Raw genomic sequence first — 23487 nt, 5'->3', positions numbered from 1 at the left:
TGACGTCACTGTTGTTGGGTCACCGATTTGAAGCGAGTTTCAGCTTATATGTTAGAGAAGTTGCCTATTATTTAAGGCGTTCTTCAATCTGAACTTGAGAACATGTACGGTATAACTTGAACGTAGTAGCAACAGATGGCGGTCTGTACGGTCTGTGTGCTACCATAACCTCTTTCGAACTGTGTTTTGCGCAGGCAAGTCGTACGCAGGGTATTTGTTATCATCGGTTGCGTACGGCAACATTCCACAACATAAATCAAATGCTCCGTGTCCATGTTGACCGTCAAAGTTAATGTCAACAAATACGTAAGTAATCGTCTTAACCTTCTCCCCCCTATCCCGACAGTACGTATTTCCAAACAGTTCACATTCCTGCCACTACCGGCGTTACCGTACGTATCGGTACGTACTCTTCAGAATGAACGCCGTACTTGCTAGGCAACTTCTCTGCCTCATAGGTTATACACCTCTGCGGAAGTGTAGGAAGATTGAATTGTCTAGGCTCATCGGCTAGCCACATGACGGCATACAGCGAGCCATGACACACTTTGAACTGAACACTCAGTAGACTCCTTGTTAGAGAGTAAAATAAGCTCGCGTCTGACATGCCTGGTCTAACCGTTATTGCTGGCATGCGAAACCATATTTCACTACTCACTAGCTCCTCAAATTCATCACAATGCTGGTTGAGCACCGGTACCATACACTGGTCGAAATTTCATGAGAAAATATCTTTCCCATGAAGACACGAACCAGCACTCAATCCGTAACTCTATACCAAGGCATAACGTCTTTGACCACGCAGTTACGGCACGAAACGCAATATGACACGGTGAAGTAAATATAATAACTTAAAGGCCGAGTAGACCTATAGTACGAAACAGGTGCGGCTCTGGAGTAATTGAACAGGCGGCTAAGCAGTTATTTTACGCAAAATACAGTAACAATGGCAATAATTATTAATCCACTAGTTGGTTTTCGTTTTGACGTAATTATCAGCGATAAATGGCGTGAAACAGAGAATCATATTCATAAATGGAAGTGATACTGCGGAGGGTGAGAGGGAACCGGGTGGGGCAAGACAGCTTCCCACTTCAAACTACTTTACTTTATCAATTGAAATAAAACTCAATTCAATATTCGTATACAGGGTGATTCGAGAAGTTTTACCGCATTTTTCTGAAGTGGTTTGGAACATATTTTCCTAATAAAGTTTTTTCTTGTCTCACATAGCCTAATTCATTTATAAACTAAATTGAAAAAAAAACTGCCCTAAAATATATTGGCCAAACTCGTATCTAATTTTAAATTTTCTGCAACGACCACATCTCAGATTTTAAATATAACAGGAATAAATCAAAATTTGCCACGCACCTCATTGAAGAAGGCCATGGACACTCAAACATTAAGGACACAACATTACAAATAGTAAAATTCCTGAACAATGACAATATCACTGACACGGTAGAAGATTATTAAATTGGAAAAACATACAACCACAGTATTTCACTTTTAAATGAACCCATTATACAATTTATTTATCTGAACCTTAGTGATGATAACTATAGATATGATGTAAGATACGTTTGTGCGAGATCGTGCGTATTTGCTTGCTTTCCGCACACAACCAATACGCGGTAAGTGTGAAATACCACATTCAGTATTCCCAACCTAACACACATAACAATTTCCCTATTCTTACCGCTTAAGCGTCATATTCATTTTACTGCTTTATGCTTTTAACATATTATTTTTAAAGACGTTCAATATAGTAATAATTATAAATTGGAAACTTACCACTGCAATTTCACCTAAATTGCACTGTTAATTATTGTTTTTAAATATTTGCAAAAATTAAGTAAACTCTACAACACCACAAAAGTTACTGCATTTGTAATGCAAGTAACATTAAGGAAGCCGTGAAAAAATCAACAAGATTCCAGACTCAACACAGACTGGGGGGAAAAAAAGACAGACGTATATCACGGCCTGCTGCAGTATAGTAAACACAGAAAACATTTTATAGGAACAATGTTGAAGATAGATATATTTGTTTTCCAAAGTTGCCGTCATTGAACAGAAACCAAGATGGAGATTTCATTGCAGCTAATTAGAAATTCCTCTTTCAGGTATGTAATAAACGATCTTCGCACAAAATAATGTACGATACACTAGCGGTATGTTTGTTTTCATGTTCTCGGAAATTAAAAAAGCTCAACTACGTTTCGCTTTTTCAATCTTTTCCTCGAACATGAAAACGTCAACATACCGCTCTTGTAACGCATATTACTATTATGTGCAGAGACCCGGAGTCTAGTATAATATACCTGCATTTGTACCCTAACTGTAACCTTCAGCATTTTTCTCATTTCAGTGCCTTTTTTGAAGTGTAGAATTACAGTAAGCTTATATTGAACCTTAAAAAATAACAACAAATGTCTCAGGAACCAGAAGGTTAAGCATCCCTATATTTTTAACTTCACATATATAAACCACGCAATAACAAAGACAACGGAACGTATCCGAATCCTGACAGTTTTGTTTATTGTTAATTTACAGGACTACAATCGATACTGCTAGTATTTAACAAATCGAGAAATTTAAAAATAACTGTTCGTAATTTAAAATTTTGATAGTACAGATGTGAAGAAATGAGCATCGTTTGTGCAGTTTGTGTCTTTTATTCCTGCAAGACTAGTGAACATTTTATAATTTATTTCTTTTATATATGGAAATTTGAGACTAAGGTGTTTAGGAAAATATTTGGGGCTAAGAGAGATGAAGTTACAGGAGAATGGAGAAAGTTATACAACTCAGAATTGCACGCATTGTATTCTCCACCTAACATAATTAGGAACATTAAATCCAGACGTTTGAGATGGGCAGGGCATGTAGCACGTATAGGCGAGTCAAGAGATGCATATAGAGTGTTTGTTGGGAGGCCGGGAGAAGAAGACTTTTTGGGGAGACCGAGACGTAGATGGCAGGATAATATTAAAATCAATTTGAGGGAGGTGGGATAAGATTGTAGAGACTGAATTAATCTTGCTGAGGATAGGGACCGATGGCGGGCTTATATGAGGGTGGCAATAAACCTCCGGGTTTCTTAAATCCGTAAGTAATGTGTGGAAACAGGCACTTTAGACACAAAAACCATTAATATGCACTAAAGATCCCAATAAAAATTTTAGGATACTATAAAACTCTACTTTCATGGCTTTCCATGAAACGAGAACACATTTTACTGTTTTTAATTAATGCTTAAGGAACAAAATTGGGAACTACCCTAAAATCCCAGATCTAATGATAAGACGGCGGCGGCGATGATGATGATGATGATGATGATGATGATGATGATGATGATGATGATGATGAATTGACGGATAAGCATGCGCAGAGAGTTTCTCCGCGATCTCCAAATTGATTCACGACTACTCGTGCCGCGTCCAGCTTACGGACATAAATTTTCAGACATTAGCCCTCTGATTCACTCAATGCCTCAGCGCTATACGACACTCCGTGGTCATTTGGTCCGCAGAGTGCAAGGACATCGCTTAAAATAACACAGGGCAAATAAACAGAAGCCTCAATGCGAGGGAAGATATTCTCCGCCACTCCACCACAGAACCGCAGCTGACGACTCATGTCATAAAATTATGAGAAATCATTTTCCGTCAGTTCGTTCCAGGTAGAAGCAGGACGTGACTCGCGTACGTGTATTATTGTATTAATAACACGTCGCTAAGTACGAAATCCATTTCTGCTAGGTGCACACTGCACGTGCGATCCATGTTGCGCATGTTGCGCATGTTTCACGAGCTCCAGTAATGGCTGCACAACAGCCTGCAGTCTGTTAAAACAGCTATAGCCAGAAATAAGAAATAACATGTACTACTTTCGATAGACATATTACTTCCCATTAAGGGAACTGCAGTCTATTTTTATCTCGTAGTGTGGGTGTGTCCCTACTTGTGTGCATAATCCGTAGGGGAACATAAAGAGCCTGGCTGAGGGGCGTGCGTGTCCAGGAAGAAGTCGATATTAATGGCGATGAGACACTGACAGTAACAATGAAGATGAAGTTGACGAAGACAATGATGAAGCGCCAGTCATGCAAACAATGACCAAAATCATTAAGCGTCTCTTTTGACATAGCAAGATGTCAACACACTTCGTTACATGGTAGGCATATACTACTGTTTATCAAGCCGTGAACTCGGGGTGATCCCCGTGTTGATTTGGGTGATACGTAGTTGTGGTGTAGGCCTACAGCATGGAAGGTTGAATATTATCAATGGTTTCCACGTTTTCCTCAACTTTCCAGCCTTTATTCCACTAACTCTCCCTTCTTCAATCTACCTTTCACACCAATTCCTCCAACAAAAATATTAAGCTATAAGCTTAGGTAATACGAGTACAATTTAAACATGGCCAATAAATGTACAGCTTGTGTGTGAAATACTCACGATCGTGGCGGAGACCCACTTGCTGAGACCCGCTGGTGAATTCCAGAGGCCAGTTAAATCTGGTCAACTTCCAGTTATCTCTACTCATCTTCGGACTGCAAATTCATCCTTAGATTGTACTACTCATATTGTCACTACCTCCTCTAGCCGTGATCCCATGTCCAATAACGACTGGCCGCCCTCATATACGCAGGTAGAATAATGAAAATAAAAACGTGCATCCAAAATGCATCGCGATAAGAAGTCTGTCTACACTGCAATGCTGTGGTACAACCATCAACATTCCATACCTCCAAAGCAAATAACGCCACATAAGATACACAGCAATTGAAAGATGGAAAATTATTGGAACAGTATTCTCACTAACGATTTGTTTTATTTGTGAAGTTCCACAGTCTTCACAGGAAATCACCGACAGCTACCTTTAGTTTTAATCATGGAAAAGAACAAAACGTCATGCCAGAAAAGATCTGCGTGTGCAAGGACTTCTTTCGTTTACCTTCTCAGTATAATCTTGGAATGTTCTCCGAGTGGACGGACGTAAATTCCTAGGAATTCTGTGATCCTGAAGTGAGGTAATAGAATAATGTCCAAACTCCTGGAATATTATCGTGTAAACTCCTAGCAGCTGTGCTGTCGTGATATCCGGGACAGGAGTAAGTTCCTAAACATACTCTTTGATAAACATATACCTTTATAAATTACAGTGGGCTATATTTATTGTTCTGTTCAATTATAGCAATTGGTAACAAATAACAAACAAGTAATAACGTCGCACTCTGCCAGTATTTCTAATACACCTATACTACATCCTCTCTTCTCTTCAATTGTTCGATCGGATATCTGATCACATAACTGATGACAGTCTTTTTCGTCCAAGTTTGTGGGCCTCTTCCCAGCGACAACGAATTAAAGAAGACAAGTGCGTGAGAATCATTTCATGCGAGACTAGATAACGAATTCGCCAGAAGTCACCCAAATGTGTATATGATTGAAGGTGTTTTGGTACAGTTGTAAGTTTACACTATATCCAGATAAGGAGCTCCAGAACTTGTGCATATCCTTTTTTTAAGAAATACGATGAGATTGCAAGAGTTTAACCCTTTGCAGCATAGTGGTTGTTCAGAAGAACCACCGTTTTCTTTCTTTCTAAATTTTATGGCACAGATATTCCACCAAGGAACCACCTCTTGAGTATACATAGTGGTGCCATCTGTGATTTGAAATTGTGTGCAGAGTTAAAATGTTGAAAAAATTGATTGCAGCTTTGGTATGATCCATGATATGAAAAACATAAAAAAATTGATTTGTGCTTCAAAGGGTTAAAATGTTCCAGAAAGACCGATCTTATAGGTTTTTTATGTTAAAAAATTTCATATCTTAACAAAGAAAGATGTGAGCTGTAATACCATATGTGTTTTTAGTATTCGTGTATAGAGATGCTTTATAACAAAAAAACAACTCTCTTACAGTAATATTTTACTGTTAAAAGAATACTGTTATTAACATTCACAAACATGTTTTAGCATTGGTGTAGGCCTATTTGTTTAATCGCACCAGTGATTCAATAAGAGAGTTTTCATTCATTTACAGTGTTCTGCCAAAGGGCAGATCTTTCACTGCAAACCCAGCATTCCTCCATCTTTCCTATTTTCCGCCTTATGCCTTTCCTCTTAGTCTCCACATGTAATCCATATATCTTAATGTCTACTGTATCATCTGATATCTTCTTCTGTGCCGATCTCTTTTTCCGATCACCATTCGTTCCAGTGCATCCTTCACTATGCATTTTCTTCTCAGCCAGTGACCCAGCCAATTCGTTTTCCTCTTCCTGATCAAATTCAGCGTCACTCTGTCCAACACAGCTTCATTACTTATTCTGTCTGTCCACTCTATTCCATATCCACATTTCAAATGTTTCTAGTCGCTTCTCTTCACTTCGTCGTAATGTCCATGTTTCTGTCCCATGCAATGCCACACTTGACACAAAGCACTTCACTGGTCTCTTCTTTAGTTAGAGGGTTTTATAAATACTGACGTTGTTTTAATCAAGTAGGCTACATCACACTTGACGATATGTGTCAAAAGGAAGAACAATTATTTGTGTGCATCTGAAGTCTGATTAGTGTAGTATGTAGCTAATCGGCGATGTATGTAATGGAGGGGTAAAGGAATTGGACACTCTATCCCAGGGGTCGTCAGCACAGAGCACGCTGGGGCTCGAGTCTCTTACCCGCGGAAAACGCAGTGCACTATGGTGCACTCCGTAGCTGCTAGCGGGTATGCTCTCTCTCTCTCTCCCTGTTGCACGACGGTGCACACCGGACAGCACCGCGTACCCTTTGCACATTTCAGCGAGTGTTGAGGACCACTGCTCTACCCCATTATCTCCCGGCCTAGTTGTCTCATAAATGGTGCCTTGTTGGTATCACTTTTCGGACAGTTGACTGAACAACACCATTAATAGGTGTGTTTGCTTTAATAGGCCTATGCAACTCACAGTAATTGCTGGCTGTCCGAAGTGTGATCAAGTTCGGAAAGAAAATTTTGTTTCGAATAATTCTATCAGTTAATGTTGCAATGGATGCAATATTATTCTAGGAATTTACACATACCTTTAGGATGTTATTGTAGGAGTTTAAGTATTAATGTTCCATTTCTCTAGGAGTATACGCTTCCCGCTCCGAATGTGTGACTTTAAGTTCATTCTGGAAGTACCTTCAAGCGCAATCGTAGAAAGCATTGTTTCACATTACAATTAAGCGATCTTACGCGATAATTACTTAGTGGTGTTCATTACAAATTTTATTCCAATAATATTTCAACCACGAATCCTCTCCAAATTAATAAAAAAAATAAAAAGAAATGCATTGGATTTATAGTTTGGGTTTAAACATATTAAACACTATTTAATCTGTATTCACTCTCAATTTTAATTTTATTTTTGTCTGTATTGGAATCCCCTCCTGAGCACGAGTCTTACTCATTCAGAAGTGGGCTAGTTTATCTTTCATTGTATTTATTAATTTGTATTCATTTCAAACTTACTAGCAATAAAATAAATAAAATTTAATTAACGGCGTTATACTCGTAATCATTCTGTTCTCAGAGAATAAAACCATCAGGAGTGAACCCTTGTCCATTTTTCTACACATACGGTGATTAATACTGTATGATCATAGAACCTAAACGAAATCATACTATTGCTATGTCCGTCCCACTGTCTTCTATGAAGTAATATTGTCGATTTTATCTGGGTAGACACGCCTTTCTCCTCGCGCTGTTACGCATGCACGCAACATCCGGAGCGCAGGAAGACTGGTCATTCCCACAACTGACCATTAACGCACCTTCTCTTCTCGTAACTTAGGACATGGGAAACGTGGATTCACAATTCCGACGTTCCATTAACCCTTCGATCTCTCGCTGACTTGCATGACAAACAAAACAAGTTCCTATTAGTTTCAATCTATCATTGTGGACTGAAATGTAGGCCATACTCTGGGGCTTAATGAGCCACGTCTAATTGACGTAAGTGATAGTTTCTGACATCTGCAGCGACATTCTCACGTAGAACTCATTTCTCCATGAGAAAGATATTACTTTCAGCTTTATTTAAAATAAAAATCAAATTGGAAAAATGTCAGAGACCGGCTTCAAAACCAGGCTAGCACGAGGAGGAATTTTGGAGGACAAACACAGTGCTGGTCTTCAGGTTTGCTAGCATTTATCACTTCACAAGTTCTCAATCTTCGAAATACTACAACCTGGCCCGGCCGGCAATCAGGAGCAACACGTGCTCTCAGCTCAACTGAATGTTTTCCGTGAAAAGTCAAGACTCATTTCTCCTTAGATAGGCTATTTGGTAGGCAAAACTGTGTGGGTGCGCTTTTCATTTCACCATTTGTCAATATTAAATTTTATCCACTCTGAACAGATAATATGGGTTTCCGATTAAAATGAAAACCGCTACTGGCGACTTGCTAGTTGGTCTCAGAATTCTTTAACATAACATTTCTCGAGACGCTATGTCTGTACTATTCTATTAATTTATTACGCGATCTCATTTAACGAAGTGTCGTAATGGAGGATTTCGAGTATACCGCCATTTTTGGTTTATTTCTCAAGGTAAGATTCACTACTCCTATAGGGAAACAATCATACTTCACGTGCACCATATCCGCCTTTATTCGACAGTAAAGTGAATGTGAGCGAAATTCCTCAAATAGTTCGGAATAGATCACTGTATACAAACAGATAACTTGCCAATAACTATTCTCCCAGTATCAGGAAATGTTAATAAAAGGCTACATTGCAGTAAAACTATTTCGTCCTTACACAGTGCATGCCTTTCATCTTTCCACCCTCGTGGAAGCCGAGTGGAAGCACAGCAGACCACAGACGGCCCACAGTAAGCGCTCGATTATGAGACAAGAACACACGAGATAAACCATAGAACCGACAGAGTTTTGCAATACTTACCTTTTAGAAGATGAGGTTGGAAGTGTGAAAAATAAAATGTAAGGGCTGTATTATGTACAACGAGAATGTAAAACGTGTTGATAAACAACGACTAACAATCCTTTAAGGATATATGTTGCATTTCTACAGAAAAAGGGGAAAGGATTTTTTAAAATGAAGACCAGATTCGGATCATTCCGAGATATTCCAATACCAGTAATAAATTAATAAAATGCATAAGGAATGTACAAATCAGGTGTATTTAAACCAATTACCACTGCAATATTATTGTTTTCAATTATCGATTTGGTTTTATTGCTATTGCTTGGAAATTTTTTCATCCTACATAGTGAAATTAAAAAGGCTGCGGCTGTTGGAACGTAAATTTAATATTTGCACAATAACGGAAGTTTAAGAAAGATCCGGTGAAGCTTCTGAGTAAGAAATTTACAAGATAACAAAGAATGTAAGACCAATTAACACAAAAAGGCGAGCATCTCTGTGACCACCAATTTGTGTAAATAAATGTGTTGACTCCTTTGAAAAAATAGTATGCCATACCAATCAATGAAACATAATACTAAGTTATTGCATTAAGTACCTTATTTAATAATAATAATAATAATAATAATAATAATAATAATAATATACGTTTTCTTATTTTCATTAATTATTTATTCGAGAATGTGTCATAATAAATACAACTCAAGGTGTTGAGTTTACCTTCATTAAAGGTACAATTTGGGTGCACGCGACCGAGACAGGCGACAGAGACAGGAGACGGAGACATCTCTCGCTAAATTGATTATTGCGACCGAGAAAAGCTACAGGCGAAAGCGACACAACTCTCTCAGTATTCTATAAGAATTTGTTCAGAAAATAAGTGCAAATATTGTGTGAAATATGACTACAAAAGTGTTTTTTCATTTCTCAGCAATATCCCTCCAGATGTTATCACGAGTATTCCCATCCTTGAACGATTCGACCTCTGGATAAAACAATGGCGAGTTTTCTGCTACTAATTCTACCAATTGTTCGTCTTCTTGCCAGTGAAATTAATTTCTGACATTTTGGACATGTATTTTACTCCACAAAACACGTGCTGCATAAGACTGTCGCGAGACACTGCTGGTCCGAAAGCGGTCTCGTGTGCTTTGTTTCTGTCGCCTGGCTCGGTCGCTTGTCTCTGTCGCATGCACCCAAATGGTATAAAAAATACTTTAATTCAGTCGTAACTGAAGTTGCTAGTAAATCGAAACCTACTGTGTGGCGCTGCTTAAGGAAAAATTGCTAGAATCAGAGTATCGGCTGACGATAACCGGTATACAGTAGGCCTATATTATTAAACTGCTGCGATTCATCGCATTCTGCGTACAAAGCGTCGCACAGGACCAGTTTTGAACGTATTTCAGTGGAACGTGAAATTGGCGGGTAGTCACAGCTGCAGTAGGCTACACGGTTGCAGTTCAACATAAAGTGTTTAATAGCTACTGCGAAAATATACGACATTGTACGCGAATGACACTGCACTCTTTGTTTGTGTATGTCAGCGTATTTCTGAGCATTATGGAAGTTTTTCTACTCTTAGACAAGAGCACAGAATGTGCAGTTCCCTCACTTGTAAACAGAATTAGGTACTTAAATTATGAAGTGACTTTAACAAAAAAGAAACTGGGTTTTTGGCGTTGAAACTACACGGATCTGACGACTGTAAGTTGTCTATATACTTACTTGGCACACTCAAGTAAACAAAGAACCCACTGAACTTGCTGACGTACAGTCCTTGTCGCATGCCAGTTCCGTTCTGACAAACTAAGAAATTATTATACTGAAATTGTTGTAAATAAAGTATTAATCGTGCGAGGTACTTGGGTGTTTGTATTGTACAATGTCATATAAATGAACAAACAAACTTTTGGAGCTACTTAAAATAGGAAATTTTTCCCCTTATTAATCTATTTTTCTAGATTACTGACTTACTGCTGTAATTACCACTCACCTCTTATTCTGAGCTATATATGAACTAATGCTGAACTGAAAGCCACCATTTACACAACACATTATGCATTACAGATTACGCAATCACACGCGCACTTCGAAACTGATGAGGATTTAAAAATAATCTTTATCTTGAAATTAGCTATGTGAAACAATTTTGCACCTCAAATAATCATAGACCACATAAAATACAACGTAGAACTTCGCACATGCAGTGGGTAACTGGAGGAGCCACTGAACTGCAGTGGATCGTAAAAATTAAACATTGGGCCTACAGATATAACAAATCACGAACCACACACTATATTAACGATTTTCTCGGATAGTAATGACTAATTATTTGAAAATTATAAGCATATACGAGTATATCAGCTCCAAGTGAAGCAAACAGTGTTGGTGATTACTGAAATTAGATAAAAAAAATTCTCAGAAAACGTCAATCGCTGAGTTTCTTAATCAGTATCGATGTTATGGTAAAGTAAATGTGACAATGGCGCTTGTTTTCGAGTTAGTACTTACACAGCCATCAAACGACGTACGACTTAAAGCGGTCACACAAATACACGCGACCAAATCTGCAGGGTTCGATTTGCAGAGACTCTGTTGGTCTGTCGATCGCATGGTCTGTAGTTTTGTTGGGACCAGTGTGCTCTAATGTAGCGGAATTCCGCTTCGCAAAGAGGATTTTGAATCTTGGAGGAGACGTAGCGGCGATAATAATAGAAAACATAATGAAATGTGGCAGAATTTAAAGAAATTCATGTTCTAACCTTAAATTTTGCTATTTTTTTCTCCGAAATCTGCATTACGTTAGATTTCTAAGAATTGTTTTTATGTTGAAGGAAACTATTTGTATTTATAGTTTTTATTTTATAAATATAAAAAATATTGTTCTCCTAGATATGTCTGTAGTACCGGTACTTGAAATGTTTGTTTCTTACTCTTCTTAACTCCCATTTTATCCGACTTGCACACCCTGCGGGTAGGGGATAGAGTCTGCAGATCGTACACTAGACATCCCACAAAGCTGTCTCATTCAGCTGTACTGAAATTTAAGTAAAAAATAAGAATCTGAACAAGTAAAACGACTCGCTTTATAAAATAAATTTAAACTGTGTTTTAATAAAATGAGGCAGTTAAAAGCAAGGGGGTGGAAGTGATATTTCTAAAAAAAACTATTTAAGTGCATCCAGTCGGCCTCGGTAGCGTAGTTGGTATAGCGCTGGCCTTCTATGCTCGAGGTTGCGGGTTCGATCCCGGCCCAGGCCGATGGCATTTAAGTGTATTTAAATGCGACAGGCTCATGTCAGTAGATTTGCTGGCATGTAAAAGAACTCCTGCGGGACAAAATTCCGGCACACCGGCGACGCTGATGTAACCTCTGCAGTTGCGAGCGTCGTTAAATAAACCATAATTTAAATTTTTAAGTGCATCCAGGGTAAACTAAAGCATTTAAAATTTCAGTTGTGAAGAGCATATATTTTAACCATGTCACACATTAACATTTAAAAATAAACTTCGCGGAATTTCCGAAAGCTTAATAACTTTTAATCACAATTTTTGGAAAATAACTTGAGTGTACTTACACCCCTTTGCTTCTGACGCCTCAAATAAGATCGTTCATAACTTATATTACTGAATACAAGTAGCGCATTTATAAAAGTTAAAAAATGTATCTTACTTACAGATGACTTGCAAGGAACCCGGAGGTTCATTGCCGCCCCTCACATAAGCCAGCCATTGGTCCCTGTCCTGAACAAGATAAATCCAGTTCCTACCATCATATCCCACCTTCCTCAAATCTATTTTAATATTATTCTCCCACCTAAGCCTTGGCCTCCCCAAAGGTATTTTCCCCTCAGGTCTTCCAACTAACACTCTATATGCATTTATTTATCAGTAGATGAAAAACAAAACAAATATAATCCACAGCTTTGATTTTCCAGAAACATAAGCTATACACTGGATGTCATATCTCTGTACTTATTTTTTATGGAGACAAAAACCTTACTGAGTTTTTTTTATTAAAAAATCCGAACAACAATACTGTATAGCGATTAATGACTGTAGAGTGTCAAATTAAAATAGGTGAGGTTCTAAGTGGACACTGTATTTTAAATACAGAAAAATAAATTTCACTTTGCAATTTGTGTTGAGATTTAAAAGCTCTAACTTTTTAGATGTATACTTCCCAAGGCCTAGAAAATCACTTCATTTTCTTGGGTAGGCCAAGAATAGCGGACAAAATATTGAACGATCATTAGTTGGAATTAATAAAGATGCAGTGCAAAATGTGCGCGCCCTTGTGTATTCATTCATTCATACCTCAAACTGGTGTATTCAATTCGGTTCTTGTGGACATTCTATGTGTTAATAAAGTCGATCTTCTGAAACGTGCTGTAGAATTTTCAGTGTTATGTGTAGAAATTTTGGTTAAAATCTCTAACTTGGGCGAGATTCGTGAACGAACCCAGAATCGTGTGGATTAATTTCGTTCTCAGTGCTAACAAGGCACGCTCCCAAATTATGGACAAAACTGTGAAGAGCACTACCTCTTTCAAAATTATTTTTCTCCCTCCACGTGAAGAAACCTTTACATAAATATGCAGGTGCAACTTCGTAACAGAAGGCTGGCACTCACCATTCCGTGGCAGAGACTGACGGCGACGGTAGAGCGCGGGTCTCCGCGCACCGTGCCCGTGTAGAAGCAGCCGTTGGGTCGCAGGCCTGGGCGCTCCCGGATGGTCATGTTGTGCCACACGTGCGTCACCTGCAGCTCCGGGTGCACGAAGCCCGAGTCGTGGGCCAGCATTAGGTGAAAGTGGCGGCCGAACGCTGCGAATTCGTACTGGGGGTGCGGGTCCCACAGGAGTGCCATCTTGTGCCGAAAATGTCCCGAATGATGGCGAAGGGGGGGCTGGTGGGCTGAAACATAGCGGAGAACGACACTTTCATTTAATTTTATGTGACTATGAAAACAAAATTGTGTACATTTCTAGGCCTACATAGTTCTATCACTTTGTTGCTTTGCAAACATATTATATTGTATTATGACCATCATATCTGACATGAATCAGAGGTTTGCTTGTTTTCAAAGCTAGGATGTCTATTTCGTACACATATGAAACGTATAACAGCCCCGTCTAAAAATAAGAGGGCTTTCGGCAAAATTCACTAGCACAATGGACCTATAGGGGTGGTCTAAATGAGCGTGGGTCTGGCCCAGCCTCCATAAAGAATCCATATATTCATCTTTTATCTCGATGGTCCAAAGTCATTTATTTTATATGCAGCCAATCAACCAACTTAGAGCTGCAAACTAAAACAACGATACATTACATTACGTAACGTACCGTACCGTACCTAACATAACATAACGTAACGTAAACTCCACATAATATTGTATTAAATTATATTATTATGTTGCGTTATATTATCGGTATGGGTGATTATAAAGTTAGTACCCATTTTTGTGAAATAACAATTTTTTACTTTTTATTTTCAGTTAATTTGAAAGAATGCTGTATATTGAAGAACAAATAGCAGTTGTTTGTGGAAGGTTGCGTGGATGGACATACCAACGGATCCAAGAGGACTTCAATCGTAGGTTCCGAAAACCTGGGCCAAACAGGAAGACCATAAGCAAGTTGGTGGACAAATTCAAGAGCACAGGCAATGTTGCCGATGTTAAACGTTCTGGGCGGCCATCCACATCAGATGACACCGTGGCGCGTATTGAGGAGGCTATCACACGTAGCCCATCTGCTTTCACCAGGCGGCTTAGCAGAGAACTCGGTACGGTATCCCTCAGTCGACAGTTTGGAAAACATTGCACTATCGCCTGCACATGAAAGCGTACACAATTCAAGTCCTGCATCACCTTGAGCAAGAGGACTATGCCGCCCGAGAGGCTATGTGTGTTGATTTAGTGCAGGCTGCAGAAGAAGAACAATTGATGAACAATGCGTTGTTTTCCGATGAGGCAACATTTCACACGTGTGGCGTAGTGAATCGTCACAATTGCAGAATTTGGGCTACGGAACAACCACATGAGATCCGAGAATGGCAGAGGGATACATCGAAAGTTAACGTTTGGTTGGGAATAACAAAATCGACGGTTTATGGACCTTTCATGTTTGGCGGACCGACAATTACTGGAAACAGTTACCTAGATATGCTGCAACAATTTCTTGAGCCTCAGTTGGTAGCCAATGGAATTCTCGACACTGTTGTTTACCAACAGGATGGGGCACCAGCCCATTTCGCTCTCATTGTCCGGGATTATCTTAATGCTACATTTCCGGGACGATGGATTGGCCGTGGGTCAACAAGGTTTTGGGCATCCCGTTCTTCAGACTTAACACCATTAGAATTTTTTTGTTTAGGGATTTGTGAAGTCTCAAGTGTACAGGGTCAAGATAAGAGATGTGGACAAACTCAAACGTCGCATCAGAGACGCTGTACGCCTCATTACACCGGATATTCTGGAACGGGTGTTTCGACACTCGGTGCAACGCTGGGAGATGTGTCGAGACATGCGAGGTGGTCATGTCGAAATGCGGTGATTTTGTATGGTATATCACTGTACTTCCTTATAATTATCATTTCAGCTTCGTTGAAGTCCGTTTTCCTATAAATGGGTACTTACTTTATAATCACTCTGTATTATATTGCACAAAACAGACTAACAAAAATGTTTAAATGCTATGTACAAAAAGGAAGAAGGCAGGCAAGACTTCTGGAAAAGAGGCCGAAACAGGACAAGAGGCTTAACGCCAGAAACCTAGATGACGACGACGACGACGATGACGATGATGATTTTTAGTTAGCTGTCTAAAGACGGTTGGAACTTCACAAGTGACACCAATAAGGCATCAGTCGTGAAGTAACTAAAACAGCAGATAATGGGGTAGGGTGACCAGTTCCTTTTCCCTTCCATTTGATACATCGCTGAGTAGTAACAATGTTATCAACAAACCACCATATAGAGATATTTGAAAAAAATATGCAGAAATATTGAGTCCGAATTGATTGTAAGATCAGACTTGAAGAGTCCACTGCAAGAATGATGGATGTCATTTGGAATACATTTTGTAGGAGAAGCAATTGAATGTTTGAAATGCTTAGCGCTCAAAGCTTAACTGTGATTTTCCGATCATTACTGGACAATGACTATCAGTGTTAATGCCATATAACTCTCTAAGTATATTCTATATGTCTTAAGCTATGCATTAGAGTTTCGGTTCATTTGCGACAAGAAAGTGACATCCATCATTCTTGCAGTGGACTCTTCACTTGTGAGTTGTGATCCGGAACAAACCGGCAAAGAGCTTGACGCCCAAAGAAATTAATGCTGGAAAGGTCATCTTGACCAACTTCTGACGACGATTATTATTATTATTATTATTATTATTATTATTATTATTATTATTATTATTATTTGTGTGAAAACTAATGCAATGAAAATAAATTAGTTAATCTGGTAAGTACTTCACTTTAATGCTCTGCATTTTGTAAGCATCTGCTTTTACGTTCTCCCTACACCGATTTTCCATTGAACTACTCGGTAGCACACTCTTATTAAGGAATGTTTGCTGAAAGATGGTATGTAAATATCGAGATGTGGCTGTGTCGGAGAGACGGGCGTGGGTTTGACGTGAATAAGTCTGGTTTAAATCAACAGGTCTAGACGAAATCTTTCGTTTGGCACCAAAATCAACGCGCTAGCATATTGGCGTTGCAAGATATACTACCCGAAAATTTTCGTCCACGCCCAAAATGGTTGCCAGCCGCTTAGGACCCTACCCGCGTCACACGCATGCGTGGTGCCAACTGCCAACTCAAGTCATGTTCCCATCGTAGTCGTATACCCGATCGAACGATACCATATTTATTTCAACCATGTTATTAATAACTAGGGCTAGGTATTTGATGAAATTGCATCTTTTTCCTAGTAAGCCAGAAACACTGCTGCTTTGGTATTTATATGTTATGTGATAAACTGAGTGTTTTAAAACATATTAGTTAGGGCATTCTTTTGCATTTTTACCTCTTACAACTCATAAGAGCATTTTTTTTTATTCAGTCATATTTGGGGTATTTTCATTTAATTTTGGCCATAAATCCCCATTATTAATGTAAAATATTATTTATTTCCTTTGATATTTTCTCAACATATTTTTTCAATTAATACCCATTATTTTGTATATTACTTTAATCATTTTTCTACACAAATATTTTCATTTTAACGTAGTACATCCCATATAATGGATCAGTCCAACCAACTCTTCAATATAGACTCCTCTATACCTGCTAGTTCCGGATAAGAGTGGCCTTGTGGTGTACTACATGGAACTACATCAGGTAATAGTACATTATGCAACGAGCCTATAATGATAGTAATTAAGAAGCGAGTATGGATGTTTATGAAACGAGCGCAAGCGAGTTTCATAATTTTCATACGAGCTTCTTAATTACCATTATAAACGAGTTTCATACAACTTTTTATGCTCGACCATATTTCTAACTTGAAATTATTCATTTTATTAGTATCTAACTGACCTTGAGCAATACCTCGTAAATTGTGAGATGTACGCAGACGCGAAAGTATTGATTTTTTCCGAGGAAAAGATGTCCACATTGACGTTGATAGCCTATAAGAACCTACAGAGTAAACTAAATATTAACTTTGATATAACATTGAAATTAAATTAGATATTGAAAAACGAGATGACAAATTGAATTTATTTGAATATTATTTACAATTAACGCTAATTATTACAGTAACAGAACATAACCTTCTGCGACAGTATTGGATTTCCAGCCTCCGTGACTTTTCGCTAATTCTCTTTCGATTGCATATCCGAGACTAATCGATACTTGCGGTTTTATAACGGTACAAAGCTGACTTGTCACTGACTGAACACCTGTAGGCTGACTTGTCATTGGCTGAACACCTGTACTTTAATGAGTAGGTGTATTTTAATGGCATGCATTAAAGGACTGCTACCAGGTGTATAATTACTACATTTCGGCATGGTCTAGCATAAAATAATTAAAGTGTACTACTTAGAAAAATTATGCAAAATTAAATAAACTTAAATGTTGGTACCAGAATTTAATTTAATTACAAGTCTAAATATTAATATTCCTACTAAGCCAATTATGTAAGATCAATTTTGAGGGCATTTTTAAGGAAATTTTTTGAAAGATTTTTAGTTCATAAATGCATTTTTTTTTTCATGATTTATAGGTCATCAAAATCCTAGCCCTGTTAATAACGAAGTTATAATGTCCGAATGGATCCACTTTGGAGACATTATATCGCCGTTTCGGTTTTGGTATTCCATATTATGTCGGTCTAATCTTAAATATTTCAGTTAGACCTACAGTATATAAGTATTATTTTACTGCGAATTTATATTAGTCAGTGTCGAGAGTCTTGAATTTAATACACGAGTGGACTGTCATCGAAATATTTAACTTGCTCATCTATCTCTGCCTTTTCAGTTACTTAACTTGTTTTATGTGACAGCATGGAGCAAAGAAAGGCAAAACAAGACACACACACATACACATTTCTACATCGTCAAGAGTTACCAGGGTCCGTTGAGTCTGTATCAACCACAGCGGAGACGTGGATCATTAATTCCATTTTTTGAATGTAACATAAATTAGGTCATCAGTTGAACAATATCTTCTCACGAGAATTTTAGAGCCCACGGAGGGAAATAAAGCTGCTACTATAATATTTTATGCACTTACTGATCAATGTAATAAGACTACTAAACAATGAAATTCGTATTATAGGTAGGCCTATACTACTGCTCCGATTTAACGCAGGCAAGATAATACGACTCCCGGATAATTAAAAACTAAGTACATGTACGTTTGCCTATAACTTAAGAGTTTGAAAAAGAAAGAGGTCAATGTACTCTAGAACACCTATGTACATTACCCACACAATACTTGTCAATAGGGCCCGGAGGTTAAAGCCCTAACGTCATTAAATATGCATGCAAATATGCACATAAAAAGTGCAAAATATAGTCTGTCAATAAATATGCACTAACAGATTAGAGAAATTGCATTTCCTATAACAGTACGAATGTTAATGATTATTCCTCAGGCGTTGAAGAGAGGCATTTCCGTTGTCTACACTCACAGAAGAGTTGCACTTCATAACCAACGCGCGGCCGAGGTTTTCAATTAAGCGACTGCGTCTGTTTTCCCTGAAAATATTTTTGAATTATGAAGACTTCTTTCCACGTCACACGAGGTTACTGGAGCGTATTTCAATTATGTTAATTTTTCTACAGACAGAAATGAATTTTTGGTGTGATGGAGAAACTTTCTTTCGAGAATGTCTCGAATATCGCACACTGCTGGTACCCAGGATTCTTTTAAATAATGTTAGTCACTTCTCCTGTAATTTTTGCCCTACACTTCCAGGATCAGAATCAGTAGCGGCTGGTGGTCAAAATAATGAGTGTGCTACAATCTCTATATCGGCCTACGGTATACACTTATATGTATTTATCTTAATTTGAGACTCGCCTAGTGACGAAATATGCAGTCCATACGACGTTCCTTCCTACTGCAGAACATGTCAATTACTCTGGCGTTAAACGTTAAACTCCTCCCCCTTGGACATTATACTCTTTTCTATTGACAGTATTGCAACTGCAGTTAGGCGATCCTAGGACATAGTGTTCCTTCTTTCTGGCTCAGCAGTGGTCATTGGTTTTGTAACCAAAATATTTAACAACTTCGTTACTTTACAGAATGGATCCTGTGAATTGTTGGAGGCTATGTATTGTAAAAATTGAACAGCTCCATCTATATTTCGGAAGTCAGATCTTCCGTATAGAACTCCAAGTTGTGTCTTTAACATTCTTTTGTTCAGTACAGTATAGCTGTTGACAGCAACTTCAAGTTCGCATTCAAGAAAATTATGCGAAAAATTGTCAAAAAATTCGCTGTATAGCAATTTTGTTGTGTCTAGGTAACTTTTAAGACTGGAAACTATGAGTAGTTTCCTGAATTATACGGTCACATACTTCCTTGACTTCAATTTTCTGGGATTCAATTATCCGTCGCTTGCTGACTGATTCAGGAGGAACCTAAAAAACTGGTAAGATGGCAGCAGCAATCGGACACTTGAATTACCAAATACATTATACATAGTTCCGAGTTCTTCCACAAATAAGCATTCTTTCATTACGCTTTACTTTTGCAATCTCAAAGCTGTGTTGTGCTGAAGCTGACTACAGCACTTCCCCGCGTAAAAATAGCCAATCAGAGCAGTGATTTCAGCTTCGGACATGCGCATTAATTGTCTACATTCTCATGTAGATTCTGAGTAGCACAACGAACCCCCTGAGGCACCGAAGAGCGAAGACTAAACACTCTATAACGCATCACGAACATAACCACGGGAAATTGTCAAATGACATTAAATACTATGGTATTGCAAATACATTATTTGAGCAAAAATTATCATTGTGCTGTAGCACTGTCGCACTTAAGGACGGGCCGCCCCTGATCAGAATTCACATTAGATTTCGTTTCTTAAATAGTCGACTAGTTACACATGTAAGGTAATGCTAACCGTTTCCTGTGATGTGATTGCTTTCGGTAAACCGAAAAAAAAAACAGATATAAATGCAAGATTCCCTTCCAACTTATTGTTTGGTGGTATATTTTGAACTGTCTCAATAGACAGAGGATTAATCGAGTCCAACGAATTAGCCACCTATTTAACCGCCTATAGATGCTGAGCATAATGACGCGTCGAACCACGTTCCCAATCGGGTTAATAATGGTGCAGGTGGAAGTGGAATATTTGGTGCCATCGATCTAAATAACTGAACTCTTCAATGGATATTTCACAAAAATTTCCTGCAAGTCAGCGACCTAGCGTCCTAGCACGTGACGTTTGAGTGATCGTACTTCATCACGGTGATTCACATATTCCCTGCTTCTCGCGTTCACGACAGAAAAAAATATTGTAAATCTTATAAATATGCCGTAAAGATCTTAAAGCATTAAAAAAGTAAATATTAAAAAATTATGAAAAAATGCACTTATATGCAATACAGAACTATGCTTAATAAGCTCTAAAATACACCGTGTTCCGCTTATAAGTATAACAAAAGAAATAGCTATAACTTCTGAATTAATACAAGTATATAGTTGAAACCAACTGCTACAAAGAATGAAAACTGGGAATTTTTGTTACCTTATGTTCCATAAACCTCAACATGGCTTCCATTGGTGGCACGGGAAATATCCAACCGGTATTCAACCTCGACCCAAGTGTTATGAAGCATCTGTGGTGTAACATTGTTGACAGCAGCATAAATTCTTTCTTGTAAGTCTGCCAAATCACGTACTGGCGTCCTGTAGACCTGGTCCTTAACAAACCCCCACAGGAAAAAATCAGGTGGTGTTAGATCTGGTGATCTGGCAGGCCATGTGATGTACGGTGATCCTCTTCCGATCCATCTTGCAGGGAATTGTTCGTCTAAGAATGTGCGAACCATGTTGGCAAAGTGTGGTGGAGCCCCATCTTGCACATTTCTAACTCGAGTCTGTTTCTCAGATGAGGCAACCTTCCACGTCAGTGGAAAAGTAAACCGACACAATTGTCGCATCTGGGGGTCGGAAAATCCAAGTGTCGTAATTGAACACCAACGGGATTCCCCTAAATGGAATGTTTGGTGTGGGATCATGCGTGACAGAATCATTGGTCCCTATTTCTTTGCTGAAAAGACAGTCACTGCAAACACGTACCTGGATATGTTGCAACTGTATGCTGTGCCACAACTCCCAGATGGAGCAATTTTCCAGCAAGATGGGGCTCCACCACACTTTGCCAACATGGTTCGCACATTCTTAGACGAACAATTCCCTGCAAGATGGATCGGAAGAGGATCACCGTACATCACATGGCCTGCCAGATCACCAGATCTAACACCACCTGATTTTTTCCTGTGGGGGTTTGTTAAGGACCAGGTCTACAGGACGCCAGTACGTGATTTGGCAGACTTACAAGAAAGAATTTATGCTGCTGTCAACAATGTTACACCACAGATGCTTCATAACACTTGGGTCGAGGTTGAATACCGGTTGGATATTTCCCGTGCCACCAATGGAAGCCATGTTGAGGTTTATGGAACATAAGGTAACAAAAATTCCCAGTTTTCATTCTTTGTAGCAGTTGGTTTCAACTATATACTTGTATTAATTCAGAAGTTATAGCTATTTCTTTTGTTATACTTATAAGCGGAACACGGTGTATATAGATATCTGAAAGCATATCGTCATTGTTCCTGCAATAACTCCTATGTGCAATATATATATATATATATATATATATATATATATATATATATATATATATATATATATATATTTTCAGTATGAAGAAAAAACTCATTTATTCATCCTATGGCAGCCGTACATAGGAGTCTGTGAATTCTTACATTTTCGAAACGAAGAAATATAATTACATATAGGAGATTGTATTATTTGCTGTATCACTATCTAAGTTCTTTAATAGAGCAAAAATCTAAAATCGATAAATATGTCACATAGGAGTTATTGCAGGAACAACGACGATATAGTTTTACCATTCGGGAAAAGTATGCAGATGCATCAAATTCCGGGGCAGAATTTTTAATAATTTATACTTAATGATATGAATCGAAACACATCCTACAAATTAATAACTTTTTCATTTTCTCATTTACGAAATATACAGGCCTATAAATTCTTGTGACCTTCCACAAAATCGACTGGAGTTCTATACGAGTTTTCAGCACACCTGGCACCAAAATGGTGAGCCTGGCTACTCCGTCAGTGTACAACGATCTCTTCTAAACTACAGGACGATTTTATCCATTTTCAGTCAGCTGTTTCTGCTGGTGAGCGCGGAGTCGGCCAACACCTGACTGGGATTCTCTGTATTTACATAAAAACATTCAAGAGCAAAGCCGTTAAACACATTTGGGTAAATTACAGTTCTCTAAATTAAATTTCCTTCAATTTTTTTTAATATAAATTACTGTACAAGTGCGTTACTCCAGGGTGAAATGAGTCTTGGATATTAATAACCATAGCTAGAAATATATATATATATATATATATATATATATATATATATATATATATATATATATATATTATTTTAATGTACCGAAGTACATATGATATTTCCATGCAGATATTCTGCGTCATCATACGATGTAAGAGTAATGGAACGGAGAAAAATTCTCTCCGACGCCGGGATTTGAACCCGGGTTTTCAGCTCTACGTGCTGATGCTTTATCCACTAAGCCACACCGGATACCACCGCATATCATATATATATTATTTTAATGTGCCGAAGTACATATGATATTTCCATGCAGATATTCTGCGTCATCATACTATGTAAGAGTAATGGCTTAGTGGATAAGGCATCAGCACGTAGCTGAAAACCCGGGTTCAAATCCCGGCGCCGGAGAGAATTTTTCTCGGTTCCATTTCTCTTACATCGTATGATGACGCAGAATATCTG

At 38.3% G+C, this 23487-nt stretch overlaps 1 protein-coding gene across 4 annotated transcripts in view; it reads right to left on the bottom strand.

Moving 5' to 3' along the window:
- AdamTS-A (ADAM metallopeptidase with thrombospondin type 1 motif A) overlaps positions 1-23487 on the bottom strand; it is a 991514-nt gene that overhangs the window by 732000 nt on the left and 236027 nt on the right. For all 4 annotated transcript variants that reach the window (XR_011334233.1, XM_069836834.1, XM_069836835.1 and 1 more), the window contains exon 3: positions 13567-13850. Coding sequence is in view for 3 of the 4 variants with exons in the window: in XM_069836834.1 (XP_069692935.1) it covers positions 13567-13850 (284 nt within the window). In the remaining variant the exon portion in view is untranslated. The remainder of the gene's footprint in view (positions 1-13566; positions 13851-23487) is intronic.

The sequence above is a fragment of the Periplaneta americana genome, chromosome 10 (assembly GCF_040183065.1).
Source record: "Periplaneta americana isolate PAMFEO1 chromosome 10, P.americana_PAMFEO1_priV1, whole genome shotgun sequence".
In the NCBI taxonomy this organism is placed as follows: domain Eukaryota; kingdom Metazoa; phylum Arthropoda; class Insecta; order Blattodea; family Blattidae; genus Periplaneta; species Periplaneta americana.
Note: the sequence above shows the minus strand (reverse complement) of the source record. Positions and strands in the feature narration are given on the sequence as shown.